The sequence below is a fragment of the Alligator mississippiensis genome, chromosome 5, assembly GCF_030867095.1.
Source record: "Alligator mississippiensis isolate rAllMis1 chromosome 5, rAllMis1, whole genome shotgun sequence".
Taxonomy (NCBI): Eukaryota; Metazoa; Chordata; order Crocodylia; family Alligatoridae; genus Alligator; species Alligator mississippiensis.
The window spans coordinates 64,838,083-64,863,763 of record NC_081828.1 but is presented as its reverse complement, the minus strand read 5'-3'; the positions used below and the strand labels follow the sequence as shown (position 1 = coordinate 64,863,763).

General features: G+C 41.9%; 1 protein-coding gene across 4 annotated transcripts in view; it reads left to right on the top strand.

Annotated features, from left to right (window-relative positions):
• Positions 1-25,681, top strand: part of KCNT2 (potassium sodium-activated channel subfamily T member 2) — a 369,322-nt gene that overhangs the window by 145,632 nt on the left and 198,009 nt on the right. For all 4 annotated transcript variants that reach the window (XM_059728413.1, XM_059728415.1, XM_014610366.3 and 1 more), the window contains exons 7-9: positions 14,692-14,766; positions 15,199-15,282; positions 15,910-16,004. In XM_059728413.1, coding sequence (XP_059584396.1) covers positions 14,692-14,766; positions 15,199-15,282; positions 15,910-16,004 — 254 coding nt within the window. The remainder of the gene's footprint in view (positions 1-14,691; positions 14,767-15,198; positions 15,283-15,909; positions 16,005-25,681) is intronic.

Here is a 25,681-nt window from a genome sequence, read left to right as displayed (position 1 = left end):
GCAGCTGGCAGAAGTGGGGGGTGGGAAGGGCCACTCCCAGCTGAGTCCAGTCTCTGTGCATGGGGAATGGAACCCAGCTATGGGCCTCCATGATGTCCTGCCTGCCCTATCAACGGGGCTCCTGGATGTCACAGAGTTAGAAGTGTGTGTGTATTTGTGTATGGGGTTAGGAGTGGTGTGCATACCCTGTCTTGGATTCCCTTATTAATAATATGGTTATCCTACTTAAAACTCTCCAATGGGGGATATTATCAGAGGCTTTTTTAAAAGTTAAAATATACTATGTAAATTGGATCACCCTGATCCATTTGCTTATTGACCTCCTCATAGAACTCTAGTAAGTTGATGAGGCATGATTTCCCTTTGAGAAAGCCATGTTGATTCCTCACCAGCGAATTATGTTCATCCATGTGCTGAACATTTTTTTTTTATTCCACATTTTTTTTTATTTCTAGGAATAGAAAATAGACTTACCTGTACAGTGAGGTGAGTCTATTTTCCCTGCATCCCTCCTAGAGGCTGTTTTTTAGGAATAAGTTGCATACTACACTTAGGAGTTTAGGAATTTTCTGTCTGATCTCCTTCAGGACCCTAGGGTAAATACCATCAGGTTCTGGTGGTTTGCTGTTGTTTAATTTATCAATTTCTTCTGTAACCTCACCTATTGAAACCTCAGTTTGGGTAAGCTCCACTGGAGTGGATATGGTGATGGAATTTCCCTAACATTTTCCACAGAGAAGACAGATGAAAAGAATCCATTTAGCTTCTTGGCAATAGTCCTGTCATCTTTCAGCACCCTGATCATCAGGGATCCTGGTTTTCTTCGATTAAAAAAAAAAAATCCTCAATTTTTGTTTAAAAAAAATAACCCCAAGTCCACATTTATTCCCTCTGCAACTCTGCCATTAAACTATACTTGTTTTCTTTTGCTTTGTTTTTTTTGTTTGTTTGGGGTTTTTGCTATTTGCAATATACATTTGCTCCATGCCTCCAATATGCTGCTCTTAAGTAGTTCCCATACTGCTTGCACTTTTTTCTCTTTCTTAGGGGCCCCAGCTGTATTGTAGTCTCTATGGCAGAGTGGCTTAGTAATACTTACCCTTGGTACCAAAATGTTTGCATTACTTAGAACTACGTCAACAATGTCCCCCCTTCTTTAGGTTCTAGGACTAACTACTCCAGTATACAGTCTTTTATAATGTCAAGAAATTTGGATCCCAGTCTGATGTTAGATTGACCCAGTCTATTCATGGATAATTGAAATCACCCTTTATTATGGTGTTTTCTGCTTTCACAGCCTCTCTCAGCTCCCTTAGCATTTCTAGCTACCTGCTGCTATCCTGGTCTGGAGGTCAATAGTATACCCCCAGATGTACTTTTTTTTTTCTATTGAAATACAGCATGTCTATCCATGAAGTTCTATGGTATTTCTCTGAGTTGAAAAATGTACCCTATTTGATTTTATGCAGTCTTTGATGTGTAGTACAATTATCCCACCAGTACAAATGCTCCTATCATTCCTGCATAATTTGTATCCTAATATTACAGCATACCGTTGATTTTCCTCATTCCATCATGTTTCAGAGATACCTATTATGTCAATGGCATTATTTACTGCTAAGCATTCAAGTTCTCTTATCTTGGATCTTAGACTTCTGGCATTAGTATAAAAGTACTTATATATTTTTTTCCCTGTTTCTTGGTCAGCTACTTGTGCACAACCTTTTAATCAGTAAAGGGTTCATGCTTGTATTCTCTATGTTACACCTGAGTACTCCCTCCTTGTTTTTTATCCCCATTGTTTATGGTTTCACCTCTATAGGGAGTGTCAATCCAAAGTGTGTGCTGTTTTGCACCTATCAGCTGTCCCCCAGTGTTTAGTTTAGAAGCTGCTTGGTTTATGAGGCTTTACTTAGAATCTGTGACATGTTAAGCCACTGGCATCAGACTGCTTGGCAAAGCTTTTAAATGTCCTAGGGCATAGGGAGTTGATGGGTTCCCCCCTACACTGGGACATTTCAATTCTTGCTGGGCAATCCCCCAAGGTTTAACATGCTGCACAGTCAAATGAAAAATACCACACAAATGCCATCCACAAAAGTGTTCCACCATAAACGTGGAATATCTCTCTGTCTAGTTTGCCATTATATGATAGATGAATTGGTTGAACATGTGTCAGGTTAAAATTTATTACATGATAAAAACATGACACGTGGAACATCTTCCAGGAAACAGAACAGGAAAACGGGCTTTCTACACACTTCTCAAAGTATACCCTTGAAAGAGCTTTCATGATCTCATACTTTTAAAGAAGTGTCAAGGTGGCTCTAATTTACACTTCTTTGCCTCTTCATGAAGTGTAAAAACATTTAAGGAATGAAAGATAATGATAACCACTTTAGCAAGTCAAGTGCCTCATACAGACACAACCCAGACAAGCAATCTTTTCACTGAAGCTGAGAAAAGAAGGGGAAGGGAACCTACAGCAGTTTTATATCAATATGCAGACCTAGTTCACAAGGGTTGTTTGCAAGGAGCCAATTTCACCCACTGTGAGGTCCTTTTACTTTGCTACAGTGACATAAAGGAACCTTAGCATAAATGTGAATCAGGCCACATATTTCTAATAAAATATTTCTGAAATCTCAGAAGTCAGACACAACCTTTGGGGTATGAGTTCAGTAATAACTACATTACTTCACAAGCAACCTCAGGGACTATCCCAACTACTTATCTGAGAAAGAATCTTTAAGGTTAACAGTTAATCTTTTGACAACTGGTTGATGAGATGTGAACAATGTCTGTATATAGAGGGATGTGGCCTTATTGGTTTATCATGCCATCAGGATATATAGTTATGTGACCTGCATGTGTTAGCACTAGCATATGTTTAAAAGAGGAAAAGATGGATGTACTATTTTTCATAACTGCTCATCTGGAAAATACAGACACTTTGTTCTAAGTAAAAGTGGGCAACACAAGCTGTCTTTCAACAGCCCATGAGATAGCAAGCCACAGAGCAATAAGGTCTCTGTGTGTTCAGAATTCTGAATGAAGCCACATCTGCATCAGACATTTTTGCTGCCAGAACTTTTTTTGGTATATATACAGCTGGTGACACTGTGTCACTTAAACATGAGCACATTTGCCTGCTTTTGCCAGTATCATATGTCCTTACTGTGAAAGGCTGTATTAGCAGAAGACATGATGCACACAGTGGGTAGAAACCAAAGGTTTCCAGTTGCTGACATGGTTATATCATTGGAAGGCATCTACAATGGTGTTCTGCAAGCAAAATGATGACAGCTGAAGTCTTCTATTATTCAAAGGGGTTTATTCATATAATAGATTTAAGATGGTTTTGCAAGTTTAGATCAAAATGTGGCTGAATACAAAAGTGATAAGAAAAGGCAACTCTACAAACAAAGTATTTAAGTGTAGATCATGTAAGGAACCTACTTTATATTTTGTCTTCTTTTCCTCTCCTGTGAGGGATACCACAAATACAAAATCTGTAGTCTTTTGTTAGGAAACAGGAAGGAAAAGCTTTATATATAACAAAAGGAAAGATATTCATTCAGTAAGAACCCAGACTGGTGAGTTTATAATTAATTAAAAATTTGAAAGTAAAATTTTATTTGGGTTTTTTATTCTGATTACAAATAAAACAAGATACTTTAATTATAATTTCACTTCTGCTTATAGGACTGTTACCAGACTGAATATTTAAAATTATCCATTAAAATTGTTAGTGTCTTTCATCTGTCACAAAAATAAAAAAATCAAAAAAATCTGGCAATATAATATCACTAGCTTCTGGAACTAAAAGGGGAAAATGAAAAAGTATGTTTTTATACAGAATGTCCATTTAACATTCAGTGACTAATTCAGGCAAGAAGGATTAATTAGTTTGTCAATGAAAATGACAAATCATTTATGGATAATTAAATATTAAAAAAGAGTATGGCACTGCAAATACATAGAACATTGTCATGATATATAATTCATTGGTTATTATTAGCCTCATTAACTGAGCCTTACTATACATTTTTTTTTTAAAGAGGAAAAGTTAGGGAATATTTTTTTTTTATTTTTTAATTAGTATTTCCTGATTTCTGCAAGTCTCTCAGGTGGCATGTGTTTCCTTTCTGGGTACCATTAATTGCATTCTTGAGTGCTTCCCTGAGGACATGCTTCACTGACTGCTATGTCAAAAATCAGATTTCTGGAACAGTTAACCACTTCTCATACTAATTTATCCTCATAATATGCCTATGAAGTAGAAAAGTAGAATTGTCATGGTTAAGAATGAGAAATAAAAATGTATCATGAGTCTCATCCAACTTTGACTAAAATCAGTGGACAGGCACCTATTTTCTAGGAGACAGATCGAGAACCAAGGGGTTGCCCAAGGATGCACAGAAAAGTCTATAGCTGAGGCAGAAGTAGAAAACTCAGATTTTTGGAGTCCAAGTCTTAGTTCAGCATCACAAATATAAAATAATCCAAGTGCTGTATTGGTACATTTCTCTCACAGTGTGTTGGGCAGAATGTGTGTGGTCAGGGTTATTGGTGGCTAGAAGGAAGGCCTCTCTTACTACCTCATTTCAGTACAACTCTGCTGCTTTGTTCTTTACACCAGAAGTAACAAAGAAAATTAGGTCTTTATAAACAACTCACATTCACTTTAGACATACTAAATAAATGTTTAAAAAAGAAAATAAGCTCATATTCCTGCTTTGAAAGATTAAACAAATTGATTTTTTGTATGAGACAAGCAGCCTCTGCTGCTCCCTGGCTCCCAAGGCTCAGGCCTGTGCACCGTCCTGCGCACTGTGGGACCTGGCTGCTGTGCGGGCCGGGAGCGGTCCGAGGCTTTCAGGGGCGCGTGGTGGGCTGTGGCCGGGAGCCCACAACGGTAGGGAAGGTACTTTTGCACGACGGACTAGAATTAGGCACGGACTCATAGTGGTTAATTAAAGATTGTTTTACTTTCACCGTAGGTGGTCGCGGTGCAGGCAGGAAAAACTTTCTTGAGTTGCAGTTACAGACAAAAACAAGTGGAGTTTGCTAGGCTCCACCGAAGACACACGCACGGAGTTTGCTAGGCTCTGCAAAAACAAACATGACAGAGCTCTGGATACCCTTGACGAACGCGCAAAACCATAGATACGTCTTAAGAATTTAACGAACGAGACGGGAAGAGGTTGGTGGTTGATCAGGCTGCCAAACTCCTCTGAGACACACACAAAGTTTCTATTACTCTGCCACGTGCTCAGAGTCCCCACGAGATGGTTGTGGAGTCCTCTACAACTTGGGTGGAAACTGCTCAAACCTCTTATACAGCTAGCGAGCCAATCGCTAGCCGCCACGTGGGAATAATTTAGAAACAGCCAATAGTGGGAAACAAATTTACATACGGGTGGTGGGAACTCCTTTGCACCAGGGTTTTCTCTCTGCAGCTGAGAATTGCACCGTGCAAAGAAAGCTTCATTTGGCGGGAAATAATTCTGCAATGCCGAAGCACACACACAATCATTGGGTCATGACAGCTGCTTGCTGGGAGATGGGGCCTAAGCCGCCTCACTGCGGCCCCCAAGGCCCTTGCCCTGTGTACCATGTGGCCCGCTGGGGTTGCAGGCTTGAGCCACTGCTTGCGACTCTGAAAGCCTGGGCTCCCTGCACTGAACTGAGCACCGTGATGGGCCCGAGCAGCCTCACACTGTTCTCAGGCCCAGGCTTCAGGAGTCTTGGGACTATTGCCCACTGGGGGAGAGCTCCCCAGCTTTTCTTAGCTCTGTTCTTCTTGAATCCCTCACTGCATCTGCCCAGTGTGCTGAGCATGCTGGGATTTTATTTTCACCAGAGGCCCTGCCCCTGAAGTCTGCCAGACCTGCAAAGTTCAGTCTTCAATCAGATCCAGGGGCTCCTCACATCCCACCCCCCCAACCTCTAAGCAGGGATGGGGCAAGCCCCTCCCAGCTGTTACCTGATTGGTGGAAATGTTCCACCAATCTGAAGTGTCCTTCTCCAAGCCGGGCTTGCCAGGCAAAAGCAGCGAGCCCACCACACAGAGGAACGCTAGGCTTTTTGTAAACAACTCGTATTCACTTTAGACAGGTACCAAGCTGACTACCATAGCATATATTGTGAACATAAGGTAAATCTATGTTTACCTTATTTACAGGTATATTTACCTAATTACAGTGAGTAGATTCAACAACAAGTAAGTTTAGATACTCATGTACACATTCATTACATATCTCACATCTCATCCCCACTTTTGAAATGACAGCAGTGTAATCCCCAGACTGCAAGCCTTTCAAGTGGCTTGTGTTTCCTTTCTGGTTAACACTGGATGCATCTATACATGTAATTAATTCAAAACAATAAACTCTGGAGCAATTTGAGCTGGAGTAAACTAATCCCAAATGCAGCATGTACATGTTTACCCAGGATGGCAGCAATTTGAGCCAAGGTGGATCAGTTTATGCCAGGGCCAGGGGCGGTCAGCCCTGGGCTCCAGGTGGTGGCTTCGGGCAGGATTGGGGCTGGCTGGGGATAAGGGTGCTGAAAGTAGAGTCATATATCTGGACAGCAGGCAGGAGTCTGGTCCCTTCTGTCTGGACTGACTGGGCACAATTTATTCCCATGTTCAGTGTCTAGACATGTGTTTAATCTCAGTTAATTATCCCATCATAAAATAGTACTGTCCCTGACAGAGGCATTAATTAGTTTACTGAGGCCTCATAGCATTGCATGTATAGATGCTGATCCTTTATTCCAAGTTAATTAGTCTACTCCACAGTTAAGTGCATGTGTAGATGCGGCTACAGATAACTTTCCTCACTGCTTCCCTGAGGATGTGCTGTACTGTCTACTATGCCAGATTCATGTTTGCATTTCCTTTCCAGACAGTGGCTACCACTTCCCTGAACACAGTCCTAAGGAGGTGACCCTCCTTCATGCACATCAGATTTAAACATCACATTGCATGTAGGTTGCTCAACATTGTTGGATCCTGTCAAGTTAGCAATGATACTTTCTGGTGCAGAATTAGTGGTTGTCACTGTAGGTTGTAAAGACTGGCTGAAAAATTGGTGGGGCTCCAAATGTTACTTCTGTACTCTGTTTGGCAGCTGTTACTGCAATACAGTATTCTAGGTTTGGTACAAATCTACTAGAATAATTAATAAATCCTAGGAAAAGAAAAGAGTTACACATTGTCTTTTGGCTGTGGGGCTTCTTTGAACTATTTTAATTTACGTATATTTATGTAGACCTTGTGCATCAATAACATCTCTACAATGAGCAACTGACTCTTGGAAAAAATTGTATTTTGCAAAAGTTGCTTGCAAAGCATATTCTTCTAGATGTTCTAATATTTTCTTAAAAATTTTCAGATGTTCTTCATAATTTTCACCAGTCCCAATAATGTCATGAATAATGAAGAAGACATTAGGTTCTTGAAATGCCTTCTGGCACTTGATCCATTGCTCATTGCTGTATAGCAGGAGCTTAGGCAATGCCAAACGCTAGTCTCTTGCACTGGTATAACCTTTTCACAAATTTATGATAAACCTTTGAATCTTCTTCTGTCTTGATCTGTAAGTAAGCTTTTTTTTAAAAAAATCCATTTACCTATATCTCTGTTCCCCTGCTAATATGGCAAAAATATCTTGAATTTGAGGTAGGGGGTATTTATCAACTTTCAGCACAGGATATAGTAATCTTTAAGTCTCCACATACCTTTACTACACCACTTTTTATTTTTTATTTTTACATTTGGCATTACAAGCATGCCCCACTCACTCCAGTTATTTTTAAAAGTATATCTTCCTTTTCTAAGCAATCCAATTCAACACCTACCATTGCACATAGGCAGTAAGGTAAATGGTGAAACTTGGCCGGTTCATTTTCATCTGTCATCCTAGCTTTGATGTATTTTAAACTTCCTATGTCTTCCCTGAACACTGTTTTTTTTTTTGTTTTGTTTTGTTTTTCAATATGATCTTCTTTCCTGTATATATATTTTAGCAGCACTGGTGTCTTCCCTAATTTCATCTTTTTTAAAAAGCTTTTTCATATTCTGAATATGAGATTACAAACACTGCAGAGCCTATATACTCCATTTTAAGGGTTTTTCCAGGAACTGAGGGTGTCAGCCAGATTGCTGATTTTTCATCCTTGTTCATATGATGTAGACCCAGACATGTTATTCCCCTCTCACTATCCGTGCCACTATTATATATACCAAGCAGGCCAGATGAGTAGGGACTACTGGAATTTGCTCCAGAAGTGCGCTGTGTGGTGGCTCCTTTAATTTTGCAGTTTATCTCCTACCACTGATTGGCAGAGGGGCCATGGTGGACTTGCTGCAGACCAGATGGGAGAAAAAAAAAAACTGCAGCATATTTAAAAGTATGTTTTTTGCCTCCCGGCCAACAGAAGTAAAAAGGGAGCAGTGGGGCCACCAGGGCCCTTCTGCCACTCAGTGGCAGAGGGGTGCACAGGGAAAACTGCAAGATTAAAGGAGCCACTGGGCATCATATTTCTGGCATGAATTCCAGTGGTCCCTACAGATGACAGACTTGGGGTTGATCCATGGACTGGATCAAGCCAATAAGCTCCCCACTCTCCTCCCCACTGGATCCAGCAGCTGCTTTGACCAGTCTGGGACCCATGCCATGTGTGGGATGGATCCCAGAGCAGCCAGAAGAGGCACCATGTGCATCACAGTGCAGATGGAGCAGCAGCCATGCTCCACATTGTATCTGCCCCAGCCAGACTGCACAATATGTAATGCCCACACTGACACCTCCAGGAGAGAGCCTCACGTGGTGTCCAGTCCAGCCAGTCCTGGACTCACACTGCACATGATGCTTGTGAGCAGATCCCAGATCAGCTGAAGTAGGCACTGTGTGCAGCACATGTCCACAGTAGAAGCCACATATGGTGCAGTCCAACCATGCCACATATGGTGCTTGTTCCTGCCAATGAGATCCATGTCCCCTGCAGTGTGGGTCTCAGACTGTCTACAGCAGCTGCAGGATTAGGCATGCTGGGGAAGGGGGAGGGAAGAGGGTCTGTGGGCTAGATCTGGACTGCAGACCAACCCATGTCTGAGCACATACCTGTATGGGGCTTGATCAGACCCAGCAGCAGCAGGGTCAGCACAATGGGGCTTCACAGGCTGGATCTGGCCCATGGGCTGCATATTTGACAGCACTGATATATGCTTTATTATTCTCTTTTTTGTATATTATTTTAGCCACTTTATTTTTCATAGTGCAGCATAGTGTCTGGATACATCCCTTTTTATTGCAACTTCAGCAGTAAAGTTACTTATACCAGCAATAAGCTGGGGGCGTGGGATCATTTTCCACACTGATAGCAGCCATCTGGCTACTGCATGTGCCAGCTCTTCCACTGCATATTTTATAACTCATTCATTCCTATTTCCATAGGCACTCCTTGTGCAATTCTACAGCATCATTTGCTACAGTTTCCATAGCTATTCCAATCTTTACAGCACGTTTAAAGGTGAGGCCTTTCTCTGTTAATAGCTTCCTTTGTATGGCTTCATTAAGTAACCCACATGCAATTCTCTCTCTGAGGGTCTCATTAACTTAAAAAAAAACCAACCTGTTCTAGCCACTCGCTATATATGAGCCAGTCTTTCAGGGTATTATCATGAGCTCCAGTTGTTCCAGTACAGGTAGCTATTATGGTCCCAATAGATTTCAAGTACTTGTAGTTAAAGCAGTTTCTCCTGGTTGATTTAATTCATACATCACTCATGATATCCCATCCTTATCCATAGTTGTGTTGCTGTATTTATCCAAGGGCATTCCCCAGAAAAATTATTCCAGCCACAAATGTGGGAAACAGTACTGCCAGGCTGGCCAGCACAGAATATATATTAATTGAAATCAGAAGATTCAACAAAAAGTAAGTTTAGATTCTAATGTGCACATTCATTACATTAACATACCTCATATACTGGACAAACTGCATGTGATGATAGCTTTATATAAGCTTTTGATGTCCGTTGACCATCAGGGAGTTTGCTGCTTCTGCTGTTTGGCAAGGTTAGTCGGTGGTTTTAAAGCCAGTAGTGGAAAAGCTGGAAGTATTTATATCATGATCTGATCTTTTTTGAGTATAGGCTATAATTGTTTAATGTTGATTCTTATAGGTTCAAGTGTGGGTTTGTTGGTTGCCAGCCAGTGTTCTTTTCATATTGCAGCAGTTAATGCAATATATTTGTAAGGCTTCATTCAAAGATATACTCTTTTTCTTCTGCTGAAATGTCCTTGTATAAAGGCAAATTTCAGCTTGAGACGAATGGTGTCATCAATATTCTCCGCAAATATTTCCCTCAGAGAAGATTCAGTGGTACCTGAGGGTCTGACTATAGCTTTCGGTTTTCTGTGATGTGTTTGAGATGATAGCTGGTTTCATAGATGTAGGTATGGTGGTCCACGAGTTTCTTGTATACAGTGGTTTCTAGGGTACCATCCTGGATGTAGAACATAGTTGATATTTGTAGGGGTGCACTGATAAATATTTTTTTGGCTGATACCAATGACCGATTATTAACAAGCCATATTGGCTGATACTCATCCAATTGCTGATATGTAGCCCGGCAGCTTGGAGAGCAGCATCTGGCTGGTAAGTCTGTTGCAGGGGAAGAGGTGGGGAGAAGAATGGGGTGTGAGAGGAAGATTGAGGTCCCTGCAGTGAGGGAGGTAGTGGGGCTGGGGCAGGAGCAGGTGCTGCTCAGCTGGGGCAGGGTGGGGTGCAGGACAGAGCCATAAGAGGCTCATTGAGGGGGTGCAGGAGTGTGGATCCTACTGCTCTATGCACCCCCGGGGGAACCATGGGGTTTGCCCGTGGATCTGTGAGCAGGGTGAGGGCAGGCTGCCACTGTGGGCTGGGGCTGGGGGCAGCATTGGGCTCTTCCCAGCTAGGTGTTGGGTCAGGGCTGCACTAAGGGCAGGCAGCGGTGGTACTTGGATGGGGGGGACTATGGGGTGGGCTACAGCCACCCCAAAATTTGCTGTAGCTCCCTCTGTAGCCCTCCCTCCCAGTACTGCCACTGCCCACCCTGAGCACAGCCTTGGCCCAACCCCTCCACTGAGAAGAACCTGGCACCAGCCCCAGCCCACAGTGGAAGCCTACCCTTGCCCCATGCACAGATCTGGGGGGGGCACATGCCCCCCATGGCTCCCCTGGGGTGTGCATAGTAGCAGGTTCTGCCCCCCCTCCCCATGCCCCCTGGATGAGCCTGCTGCAGCTCTGTCCCATGCCCTGCCCCAGGTGGACAGTGCCAGCCCCAGGCCCAGCTCCAGCCCTACTCCCTACCTCAGTGCAGGGGCCTCAATCTGAGCCCCCCACATCCCTTCCCTTCCCCCACCCCTACCTGCCAACAGACTTACTGCTCTACAAGCTGCCAAGCTGGCTGCATGCATTTTGCAGCTGCACGCACACACATGGCATTTATCAGCGACATTATTGGCCACATCAGCTGTTAGACCCCAACTCCATGCAGCGCCTAATGATTAAGGAGACAACGGTCCAAATGCTCATGGATCCTGCTACTCATTAGCCAGAGCAAGCAGGGAGCAAACACCAGCACACATTGCTCGCAACTGCTTTATTTAGAATGGAGACAGCTTTGGACTAGCTCCCAAAAAAACAACAAACTGGGGAGCCGCAATGAACACTAGTTTTTTCCCACATTTATACAGTTTGGTTTATACTCATTAACATTCATTCCACCTCTGTCCCTCCTTTTGTTCCACCCATTTCTCCTCCCATCTCAAGCTCCACCTCTGTTTACTGTTTGCTTCATTAGCATGGAATGGCCTATGCATTTTACTCATTTACATGTTTTTTTTGCTATGAGCACATGTCTAAGGCCTTGACTCCTACTCTCCAATCAATGGGCGGACTTTGACCAAAACCTGGAAGATTCTAGAGGCTTCTTCACCAATCACCATTCACCTTTTTGCATATGTTCATCTCAGATTCTGTTACCAATTATGTGTTGTTTTTCCACATTCCAGTCTGTTTTTCTGTCTCAAATTGTACCATCTTCCACATTCCTAAAATATCACCTCATTCACAACACACAAACTCACACAGATTCACTTGCTGCTTTTTCCTCAGAAAATGGTTGACACAGTTAAGATGGTTACTTTGCATAAGCAAATGGCTGGCTTAGATATCATTCTGCCTTGTGGTCAGCAGCTCTGCTAAGCCGCAGGTCATGCCTTTGTATTCAGCTGCAAATCCAGTGCTCTCCAAAAATCCACATAGTGTTACCCTAACATCAACCAAAAAAGCCAATCACTGATAATATCAATTTTCCTTTTATTGGTGCCGATATGATATGGACCGATGTATCAGTGCATCTCTAGATTATGTATAGGAATATATCAGATAGAACTTTATAGAGATGAGATAGTTGTTAAACCTGTGATTGAAATTAATAAAAAGTCCAGGTATTTAGTTCAGACGATGCAGCTTATCATCTATGTGATGCATGTGGAATGCAGGTTTAACGGTGAAGTTTTCTAAATATCCCCCCTCTAGGTGGCTTATGAAGAGGTTGGTATATTGGGGAAGCATCTTTCTGTCCATAGTTATGCTCATGATTTGGAAGAAGTGTTGATTTTAAAAGTGAAGTAGTTGAGGGTGAGGCTGATTTGTGTAACAGGTTGTTGTACATTTGAGCGTAGTCCATGTAAGTGTAGTTCTTGTAAGTATTTCAGGTAGGCAGCTGTGCCTCCATGGTGTAGGATATTAGTGTACAGGCTGATATCCACAGGGAATGTGGTTGATATTCTGAATCTTGTTGAGAAAGTCTGCTTTGTCTTGTAAGAAACGTGCTTTGAGTGAGAAGCGACTTCAGGATGGTTTTTATGAATCCTGATAGCTCTTCAGTAAGAGTTTAGTGGCTGGATATGAGGGATCCAACAGGGTTACTTTGTTCATGAATCTCTGGGAGCATATATAATTTTTATGGGCTAGGAGAGTAGAGGATAAGTGGAAGTATTTTTTTTTTCCTAAAGCTGGTAAAGAGGTGGTGCAAGCACCTGCTCTGGACTCCTTTAAGAGACATTTGGACATTTATCTTGCTGGGATCCTTTGACCCCAGCTGACTTCCTGCCACTGGGGCAGAGGGCTGGACTCAATAATCTTCTGAGGTCCCTTCCAGCCCTAATGTCTATGAAAAAAAAAGATTATAAACTCCTCTGAAAACAGATTATCTTTTTGGTATATGTACAGGATACCTAGTACAGCATATCCAGGCATGCTACAGAGATACAAATAATTCCTGTGACAGAGGGAACAGCTTATACACAACGATAAACTAATATCATTGTGAAGTAAAATTAAACTGTTAGGATAAGACTTCGTTGTAGATAAAGGAAGTGCAAAGACTTGCAGACAGAACAATTACCATCAGATTGACTAGTTTCCTTTGTGAAGAATCTCTGAGCACCTTGTAATAATTATAATTATACCATAAGCAGTTTCTTGACTTCTTGCTTGGTCAGTCAAGATAGGAGGAATAGATCTATGAAGACAGTAAGTGAGCTGGTTGTGATGACAAGGTACTTAAAACAGGGTGGAAAAGTACTATAGAAAGCTGGGGAGAAAGGAATGGAATGTAACTTCCTCTGAAATATCTGAAAAACTACAGAACTCCAGGTTCATAAAGTTCTTCATTAACTGGGATGGAAAAGTTAAGATATTATTCATTTTATGAAATTTCTGAGGCCCCTAACTAGGAAGCATGGGCCTAATGGAAATTATATAGGAAAAAATAATCATATTAAGACAATTTTTTTGATGCAAGAAATACTTAATGGGGGATAGCTGTACAATCATATTTAAGGCTGAATGACTTCCTATTCACTCATGTCAACATGTTACGTAAGTGTTTAAATGACTGGGTGCTTTAAGGATAGATAATGTCACAGCAGGTCCAGGCAGGAAGACTCTGTGGATGGATTATTGTTTGCATATGGGTGTCAGCCCCATCTATGACACTACTCCAGAAAACTACTCAAAACCTACTCAAAGCCTCAAAAGCTACTCTCCAGAGCTGATGTGGAGAAATGACCATTGCTCCAGCTACAGTTCCATGGGAAATATGCTCATAAATATGAATATAGGTTGAGACTCCTGCATGCTGTGGGAGTCGTTTTTAAGTTCCTGGCAGGGGAACTGCACTGAAAGGGAAATGTAGACTAGTCAAAGGGGGCTAGTATGCAATGCAGAGGTGCAGAGTTCCTACACTAGAAGTGTGGGGATCTGAATGGATTAGGCTGGAAAAAACACTGCTTCTTCCACACAGGAAACAATGACTTGGGGAAAGCTCTATGATGCGGTCATGGAGTTTTCCTTTCTTTGTGGCTCCTTATTTAATGTCCCTGAAATTTAAGTTGGAAAATACCATGTGTTCTTCTTCAATAATCCATTTGTCTTTTTCTCCATTAAGGACAAAAATCCCATTAGACTTTTTTTTCCAAGACTTTCAATGACATCCATGGGAGCCTTGTGGGACCACAGGATTCAGTTCTGTTCTGTTTATACTCTGTTGTGTATTTGTGCACTTTCTGGGGCAAAATGTGATTCCCTGTAAACTACCCTGACATTCAGTTTTTTCTTTCCAAGGGAAACATCTGGGAACAAATATTGCGAATACCCTTCCTCCTGGAAATAATCAATGCTGTTCCCTTCATCATCACGGTAAGTCCATTTGAATTAACAGGTGTGTGCATTTTATGTCTATTTTTACAGCCAAATAGAATGAAAGGTCCAAGCCAACACACACTTAAATGATTGGCAATTTCTTTCTATTAGTTTGTCTGTATGCAAGATTAGATCAGTTAAGGAAGGAAGATTAAACAAGCTCGCTCTCTCTCTAAAAAAACGAAGCAAATAGTGCAATTAAGAAGATAAACTCGCTAAAAATAAAACAGAGCATGTCTGTTTGATTCAATAATATGCTACTTTAAACTGTGTACCCCTTATCTTAGAGTTGCATCACATTATATATAGTCTGTATAATTTACAGAGACGTAATGCAGTTTTAAGTTAATTTTTACATTAGGAACACACATATGATTTTGATTTTCCTGAGCTCTGTATTGGACCTAGTTTTTTGTTTATTTTTTTCAGATTTTCTGGCCTGCTCTAAGAAACCTATTTATACCTGTATTCTTAAATTGCTGGCTTGCCAAACATGCTTTGGAGAATATGATTGTAAGTATGACAAAAAAATAGGCATTGATAACATGTAAAGGATATGTTTCTAAGTATACTGCTTTTAGCAAGGCTACTGCTTCCTTCCACCACCCAACTTTGTATGAAATTTATTAGCTTCACAACTAGAACATGAACCCTTTCTTTTTTTGCATCAAATTTGGAAAAAATGCAAGGCATCCAGTAAGATCCACCCTACCTGATAGAAATCGATACAATTCCGATGATTATAACCCAGCAAGAAAAACCAAAATGACTAGCTCCTGTGTAGTTCATCCATAGCATGTCCATCCAGGAGCCGTTACTGGTTACTCCTTAAAAGTATACAAAACCCTACGGGCTGTAGCCAACTGATAGTTTGAAAAAGGTACCAAGATATTCTAATTATGTCAAGGCTAACGGAGTGGGGGGAGCAGTCACAAAATCAGGGAACCACAACTTTGTATCCTCCCCACATTGAGCTCAACCTATTTTAAAGTGTGTTTTGGCCATTGCATTTTAACAGGACCATCACAGAATTCCACAGCAGGATCAGCTGATTCATTAATAATTTTTTATAAAAGAAAGACAAGAAAAGAAAAAACCTACCAGAAACCAACCATAACACACTTTTTTTTATTAATATAGAATGATCTTCACAGAGCCATCCAACGTACACAGTCTGCAATGTTTAACCAAGTTCTTATTTTAATATCCACGCTACTATGTCTTATCTTCACCTGGTGAGTGGCAGATTTTTTTTTTACTACTATATATTGGTCTCTCAAGTTATACACATTTTAATATGATGAGGTAATAGGATAACGTATATATGTGTTTAGATGAGTAATATTGCATATGAAAGGATCTAAATAATGGGCTGCTGATGAATTGTGGTTGGAGGGGGCTGCCAGATGAAGTAAATTCATGTGCTTTACCTTGTACAAAATGATCAGTAACAAAACAAGGCACAGTGCTACCTATACACTCAGGAAAAAAGCTGTAATATATGGATGGTCTCTGCACAGCTCCACAAACTATCCTAATCCTCCCTAATTTACTGGCATGGGATACAGAAGAATCCATACGGATCTATGCTTCTGCAGCTTCCCCAGCAACTTGTAGGCTGAGGAGCTGCTAATAACATTCCAGGATAGCATGGCAGCTGCAGAGAGAAAGACAGCCACTGCAGTCTAATAGCCTTCTCAGGTATAAGGATTCATTTCTGAGTGCAGCAGAGCTGAGAAATAAGGCTATTATGAGGCTGTGGGGGTGGGAACACTAAATGGGTGAACTCTGGCCAGAGTGGCTACTGCCTTTCCTTTATTTATTCTGCCAACCAGGGTGCCTCTGGGGTCAGTGCACTGACAAAGCTTAGTCTATCATTTTGGAGACAGTGATTTGATTTGCTCCTGCTTTATTTTTTCCAGCCTTATTCTTCCGCTAGCCACTGTCCTGTGATGCTCACTCTTCGGTCAGAACAAAATAACATATGGCCTTTACCAGGCCTGCTAATAATGCCTGTCTCTGTCTTTTAATTAGACAGAGAAGCTTGTGCTCTTTAGTGACTCAAGGAACAGTCCTAATTTTATCCCTTTGCCTTAGGGACATATAAATGCACAAGTTCCTTCCATCTTTACCTAGCCAAAATTCCTAATTCAAATCAAATTTTCCATTTAACTCCATGGAACTTTAAAGGACCTGAGTGAAGAGTAGCACTGAAGCTACTTTGTATAAAATGCTGTCCCAGCTGGAACAGCTCAAATTGCTTCTAATTTTGTTTGAAGTATAGTGTAAAGCACTCTTGAGCGAGATGTGCTTTCATCTTTATTACTGTCTTGCTAGAGTGCTTGATCAAAGCTCTAGGTAAAATCTGAAGTGCATATCCACTTCTCAGTGAAGCAAGCTTATACTGGAAAAAATATTTCCTAGGAACGGACAGTGAGTATCCCTGATTGACAGGTATGAGTGCTGCAGTTAGAATGGAACTTACTGTTCAGTACTAGGTATATTGGTAAAGGACAGTAAATCATGGAGAAAATGGCAAGCTGACCTACAGTAATAATGCCTGGTTTCAAAAGTTGAAGATAGAGGCTCATTAAATGCTGACCTAGTGCTGACCTTTCTGGACAGCAAAATAAACTAAATAAAAATGAAAAAAAAACACTCAATAACACAAAACCTAACTAAAGAAGTGAAGCAGGAGTAAAATATTTGTTGACATTATCAATGTTTGTTCTTCTGTTGAAACAATTGTTTTTGTTATTTATTTGAGTATAGAATGATTTTAGACTGTTAGTTAACCATTCATGTAAGATCTGTGGAAGTCAACACTTTTGTCAGACGTGCCGCAAATTAGCCACATGCCCTTCCCAAATTCTACTTCAATCCCCTTCTCCTCTCTGATCTGCTGCTTCACTTTCTGCTCCTGCGCAAGTTTCTATCTGCTTTCTACTCTATCAGTCACCATGCTGCCTGTTGCCTAGTCAATCTACTACATGCCACACACAGAGGCTTCCCACACCACTGGCCTGTCTGCAGCAGGTTGGCCACCCTGATTATAAGATCATTCAATGTAGCAGAGAATGCCAAGTGTAATCATGAAAATATTCAATCAACATTCCACTTCACTTGTATTATATCCCTGGTGAAGCTGACCCAACCTCTTGGTTAATATATACCCTGCATATAGAATGGAATCATGAGCCCTATTGAAGAATTACATGGAAATGAAATGTTAGAAAATCCCTTACCCTACAGTGGCCATGTCTACATGAGACAATTAATGTACAACAACTTGTTACTACTGCACAGCAGCTCATGACTACTGTGCAGCAGAATCACAGGGCACGAACTGTGATGCAATGCTGCTGTGCAGTAGTAACAAGCTACTGTGCAGTCAGCATCACCACGAAGCTGTGTGGGGACACCACTGTACAATAACACTGGTTACTACATAGTCATCACAGCCATTGGGTATGCAAGTACTAAATGACTGTGCAGTAACAACTGTATAGTCAGTGTCTGATGTAGACATGGCTAGTATGTACAAAGCTGAAAGGGAAGGGTAACTATCATTTTATTCTTTGCAGAAGCAGACAGAGTAGCTGTGCCCCAAGCATATTAGCCTATGTAGCAGAAGCAAGGCAGATTCCTTCCCTGCCAAACCTCTGCCTATTCTAACTTAAACATTAAGGTAATGGCTTTCAGAATAACAATTCGTGCCCAGATAACTGCTTCCTGTATGGGCTAGATTGTACAGCTCTTCATAGTTTCTTGCTTACAAGTGCTAAGCACTTGTAGTTCCTCTTTACTTCAGTGAGAACTGTGGATGCTTGGCACTTCTGAGAATCAGGACACATTTTTATAATGTGTTATTTTATTAGACATCATTCCTCAACAGATATGTGGAAAAATACATCAAGAAATATGACGATTATTTGTATAAATTGTTCAAAGTGTTATCCTGTTTTACTTTGAGGACTAAATCTTAAAATAGGCTGAAATAACACAATGACTACACACTCTAATTTCTAGAAGTTATGAGCTTTCCCCACAGCATTTAATATATGTAGCAGTTAAATAAACCTGACTTTCATTCAAAGTTCATGAAACGAAGGGAGGTAGATACCTCCTCCATGCTTGGATTGTTCCATTCCAGAAAGAGCCATGAAAGGACATTATGGCTCAAAATTGCTGAATTGTTTCCAGTCTCATGCCAGCTCATCTTTCCAAATTAATGTGGAGTCAAAGCTAATTCCCACATAGGTAGGGACCTAGCTAATTCACAGGGGCTTCCCCCTGATTTCATGGTCTGAGCACAGTGCTGGTAGCCATTTTGTGGTGGGTGGAGTGTGTGGTGAAGTCAAGCCCCAGGGGCAGCCATAAACCCCTCTGGCAGCTATGAGACTCCTGCCTGGGTCTGTCTCCAATGCAGCCCTCCGTTAATTGCTCACCTGCCATGTCTTGTTCTTATTGAAGTTAAGTAAGGGAGGCTGCCCACCGACCTTAGAGAGAGCCTGAGTCCAATCAGCTCATCCATGGGTCCCTCCCAGACCCCACTAGTCTCAAGCAGCCTTTGTGCTAAATAGGCTTGCTCAGCCTGGCAGTGCCCCTGCAGGGCACCTATAGCCTGAAGAGCAAATCGTGTGGCTCCATTCCTCCCCTACACCACAACCTAAGCCTCGCAGGTGTTACAATAATGTTGTTCCCTCTGTTGGAACCTCAGCCTCTGCCCCTTTAATATCACTAAGCCTTCTAGCCTAGTCCCACTACATTGGGCCTGGCTTTGAGGCACTAGCTTCAATCTATCACCTTCAATCACTGGACCCCTGACTCCCATTTGCTGGCCCCTGTGTGGCTGTGCCCCTCAGGTGCTGGGCCCCTATCTCATTGTGCTCCTGCACACTACTCCTCTCTGGGATTAACAAAAGCTCAGGCCTTAAGCCTTCCCCTGGAACAGCTCAAGCCAGTCATGTGCCTCACGGGTACCAATGGGACCTCTGTAACTGTCCCTCATAGTCCCAACCCAAACTAGTGGGCAACCTAAACCATAAGCCCTTGAGCTATAAATAGCAGAAGTAGCCCTCTACCCCTTTAAGAGACCAAACTTTCCTTATCTTCCAGCGGGTATACTTTCCAGCCCAGGGCTATACCTTAGCCTATACTCTTAGCCCCCTTGGGCTCTTGGACCCTCCAGTCCCATGCATAGCCTCTCTTCTGGGCTCTTGGATGTTGTGGTTCCATACATAGCCCCTCCTCTAGGCTCTCAGACCCTTTGGTCCTGTCTCAGCCCTTCCCTGGCACATGGACCCACTGGAAGGCACCTCAAACCCTCTAGGGGATAACATAAAACAAAGGCCACTTGCCTGTAACCCAGTTTCTCTTCTCCCAGAGAACTTGCCTCTGTTCCCAGACCTGCAAAATTGTTTAGCTTAATCTAGGTCCCTTCCAGAGCCCTGCTGCCCTACAACCAGGAACTCCTCACTTCGTAGTTGCTGGGGTAGAGACTACTTGACCCACACAGGCTCTGGGCATATATAGCTGAATCCTGAGCCCTCTTCTGGTCAGGTGAGTTCCTCATTAGCTCTTCCCTTACACCTGCAAGCAGCCTTTCAGCTGCTTGTTCTCTTAAAGGAGCAGGCACATCTCAGTGCCCTGTGACATGCCCCCCCATCTCTGATTGGCTGAAGGGCCCCAGAATTCCTGTCACTCCCAGGAGATTAACAGATGGGAAGCTGTCAATCTCTATTGGGGCTGGACTTCTGGGGCCCCTTGGCCAATCAGAGGTATGGAGGGGGCTGCTGTGACCTCCCCCTCCCCCCCCTTTCTCCCTCCAGTGCTTCAGGACACCCTGGCTTCCCTCCTCTATTCACAGCTCCCTTTCATACTCCTCTCCCCCACTTGCTGGTCATTTAACAACTTTTTTACGCCCCCATACTTTTTTTGCGGGGACCAGCCTTTTTCACAGAGGAACTACAAAATTCAAGGTTTCTGTGAAAATCAAGAAATTGTGAATTTGGTAGGTCCTTACACATGGGGTTTCATAAGTGAGACATAAGTGGTGCATAGCTCTTGTGCTGCCCCTATGAGTCAATCTTAAAAAAATCATGGATGAATTGCAGAACACAAGTGCTGCCTAACAATGACACTTTCATACTTAACAGATTGCTCCTTGGTGCACATTCAAAAGCCTACATACATTCTTACTACATTAAAAACTGTATATTTTTTGCATATGCTTGACTCTAGGTAGCTCTGTAGATCCCAGTCAGCAAAGGAAGAGTGAACTGCATTTATTACCTCATTGTACACCAGCAGAATTATATAGTAAATTCTAAACAGCTGCATCAGTGCAAATCAATTGAAAACAATGTGTTTCCATGGGGGCCAGTGAGAATATAGTCTTGCCTGCAGAACATGCATTAGAGACTCTATTAGATTACAAAATAAAATTCAGATTACCTACAAGAGCCTATATATACACATATACAAAAAGACCAGTTATTTTTACCTTTTGGAGGCCAGAGTATCATTGGCCCTTAGTATGCGCACAATGTGGATGAGTGGGAAGCAGCAAGGAGCTTTCCTACCATATTTATGCCTGCATTGTATCTTTAGTCCAGTGAGGGACAGGAAAAAATTGTAATCATGAGCTTTGGTAAGCGTTGGAACTGCTTGGTCCCTAGTTTTTGGTAAGGATAAAAGAACAAAGTCCTCCTTTGCCCATAACACTGTATGCATTAGATGCAGCACAAAAAGGGTGTGTCCACATGAGTGGGAATGTGCATTCTCTGGGGACAAACACCAACTGCTAGTTGTCCCTGGGGAACATCCCTGCATGTGCACTCTGGCATGCAGCAAGTTGTCCTGGTTGGGGTAGGGGAGGCTGGGGACATCACTTGAGCTGGCTCCAGCAGCCTTACCTGGGATCCTGGGGACCTCTGGGGCCCCAGTGGTGGCAATCTGGGCATAAATACAGGCAGTCAAAAAGCCTGAGGCTGAATTGATTCAGTCTTTGCAGGTTAGTGTAAACTGCACAGATTAAAATGAAACAGAAGTGAACAGACATTTATCTTTGATTCAGGATCTGCAGCCACATGCTTGCAGTGGCTCAGGCCAGAAGCCAGGGGACATTAAAGCATGGCTCTCTGGCTGTGTTCATTTCCTTTTCCTGCAGCCCTCGAGGTCTCTGGGATTTGCAGTCCAAAATCAGAGCAGCAGGACTCTGCAGGGTTACTCATTACTTCCTCTTCCTGCTTCCAGGTGCCTTTGGGATTTTCAGTCCACAGTCACAGCCAGCAGTAAGTTTGAACAGGAGAAGGGGTCTTTAACCCCCCTCCCTGGCCCCAGACCCCAGCCCGGGTTTGCCTGGGGGGGAGGGGCAGTCCCCTCCCCCCCCACCATAGACTAGGTTGCATCCCCATCTGGGCTTGCCTCCCTTCCTGTCTTGTCAGCCAGCCCTCACTGCTCCAGCTAGGGAGAGGAGGGGAAGGGCAAGCCCAGCTCTCTGGAGCAGACAGCACAGCCCAGCCTGGGTTGTGAAATGCTGTGATTTAACTTGAACCAGGAAGGGATCTGGGACAGAAGTTTCATAAACCAGTTTCACCCTAATGAGTTAAGTCTGATACATTCAGACTAACTACATTCAGCCAGGTTTATCTTAAACCAGTTTCAGCCTTTTTGAAACTGATTTATGTTCATTGAACTTCTGTTCTGCTACAGGTTTAAACCAGTTTCTGATCACTTAAACCAGTTTATGTGTAACTTCTGTCCCTAGCCATGGAGCCTGGCTGACAGCCAAAGCTGGCTCTCACTAACCAGGCTCCAGTTTTGGGTGGCGCACTCTACTGCCACATGTGCTGCCCCCCTTTTTTCTGGCGCAGGTTTCTTTTACACCAGGATCTCTCTGTGTCAGAAAAACTCACCGCACTGCAGGATAGTGAATGCCTGTATATGTGGCGTCTGTAGTTTGTGGCACTGCAAACGGGTCTGCGGTGCCACAAACCACACATGCGTGTTCATCTGGATGGGCTCACAGAGTGCATGCTATAGCCCCTGAAAGAGTAAACCTGTGAGGGGGCTATGCAGGGGAATACATATAACCTTTCTCCCCCTCACCCATAAGGTCTCTTATGGAAATAGAACTACAATGCCTTGTTCATCACTCTGGGATGTGCTTAATAGACATAAATTATCCCCAAATGAGCCCATCTGAAAAGGAAGTCACTGAGAGGGAAAGCTGAATCTCATTAATGCTATTTGCATAGCAGTGTTTTATAGTACATACAATTGTACTTCAAAGACTAATTATATGTACAAAAGATAATGAAATAATATAAACATTACATCATGAAGTATTTCTAAGTTTTGCTCAACTCTGATATTGCATTTATCTAAAATCTGCTGACTTGAAAAACAAAATTCTACTATTGCTGCTAGTGCAGAGCCAGAAAATGTAGAGAACAAGCAAATTAGATTTGTATTCTGTCTCATATATCATCAGCTAAATATGAATTCCAGTCCTATTGCAGAATAGTATAGGTGATGATAAAAGAAGCAGGTAAATTCCAACTTACAACCCCCAGCTAAACTTTAAGAGCAGTTGTTAAGGGAAAAAATCATATTTTATCTGGTAAGCAATGAAAGAATGGGCACAGAACCCCACAGTATTCTTAGATGCTTTCAAGCTACTCTGTACTTTATGTTATTTGGACTTCACACTTCTTGGTGTGGGCATGTGCATGTATGCATAACACTCTTACAGGTTTTGTGAAACAAACAATAACCACACTGAGAACAGAGTTCTGGCAGCACAGAGTTATGTCAGACAACCATTTTCTTCTTATATTTAATTATATGTATTTGTGGATTTGGGGAAAGGACTGTACTGAAGATTATGAGCTCAGGAATTTATGCTCCTTTAAACAGTGCTTTTCTCTATATGTAGCACTGCATATAATGTGTTTCTTTATTCAAGAGATTTTCTTCTGATTTCGAAGAGCAAACAGACTTCCCAATATCCTGTCTTTCTTAAAAGTGGATCACTTGCCCTCCTGTGAACATGTTTATGTTTGTACCAAAAGAAATATCTTCTTATCTGACAGAGTGTTTAGTAATTATTTCTGATGGAATTTAGCAATAGTCAAAATATTTATTGTGAATCATTTAGACAATGTATGTTGGCATTTGTTAATCAAATAATATACTCAAAATGGCTTAATTATTTCATAAACAGCATAGGAAGTCAAATATCTGTTAGTGGCTGCATCTACACGAGATGCTGACTGAGCAGTTGTTACTGCAAAGTCATTTAGTACTTGTTTATATTTGTGGAGTTATATTTGTGCAACTTGCACAGTAGCACTTCCAAATGGCTTTTAGGTGATGCTGACTGCACAGTAACTTGTTACTTCTGTGCAGTAGCACTGTGTCATGCTTCCTGCCATGCGATGCTACTGCGCAGTAGTAATGAGCTACTACAGAGTCAGTGCCTTGTATAGACACACCCAAGGGCTATTTTAGACATCATTTCCACAAAGCATTAAAACGTGTTAGGGAGCTTTTTGCTGTGCCAAACTCATATCATATGTAACAGCTATTTTCATGTAATGTGAAGGCTCCCTAGACAGGAAACTATTAAAAGAGTCCTATTGTTATATACCTAGGACTGCAAGAAACTTGCACAATATTTTCTACAGCAATAACCTAGTAATCAGGTCCTGAACTAAAGCTCAATGGGTCAATATTTAGATTTCCAGAAAATTAGGATGATTTGATATACTGACTTTTGTAATGCATCAGTACAATATGCTAAACCTACGACTTTTCCCATTCCTCTCCCAAGAAAAAGATGCATACTCATACATCTAAATAGGCAAGATTCACACCTAGTATAAAACACTGTGATCAGTATCTTTTTCTTGAGAACAACACAACTCTAAAATCTAGCTGAAACACTAACCCAGTATGACTCAGGCCAAGATTTCACATACTGCAACAATATGCTACAAGTGCTGTTGAATTATGTGACAAGATTTTTGTCTCAGGACCATCCACCAGGTCATATCATGTCATTACTCTTTTGTTCCATAGCACATTGAGTACTAAAGGGCCAATCATGGATTCCTAATGTCACAAGATTGTTACATTATAAAAAGATTACAGAATTAGATGGCAAATATATTATTTGTCAAATCCTTTAGTTCAACCACCATTCAACTCCCATTTACATATCATGAACTAAGAATAAAATGAAGATTTCAGGATTTAATCCTAGATTATAAAATAAATGATTTTATTATTATAGTTATCATCTAGCTAGTTGAAACAAAGCACATCCCTTTCATTGTGAATAAACATATTTTTCAAGGATTTGCTTTTCTCAAACCAAGAACCCTCACTTAGATATTTAAAGACATGTTTATCCAGTATTATCAGCATATGCATATGAAAATCAATAAACTAGTCTTACAAATAAACTAGTGAACAAGCTATAAATACTCTTCACTCCTTCAGCCTGCCCAGGCTAATAAATACCTTCTGTGATCACAGAGAAATACAAGGTGCTCCACTTCTGGAGAAAAAAAACACATCATACTTACAGGCTTGGCAGTGCTACACTCACTAGCACCACGACAAAAAGAGACTTGGGGATCATAATTGATCACAAGATGAACATTGGCCACCAATGTGATGCTGCAGCAGGCAAAGGAAATAAAATTATGGCTTGCATCTACCGATACATCTCAAGCAAGACCCAAGAAGTCGTCTCCCACTTTACTCGGCCTTGGTGAGGCTGCAGCTGGAGTACTGCATTCAGTTCTGGGCTCCACACTTTAGAAAGGATGTGGAGAAGCTTGAGAGAGTCCAGAGGAGAGCCATGTGCATGATCAGAGGTCAAGAGAACAGGCCTTATGAG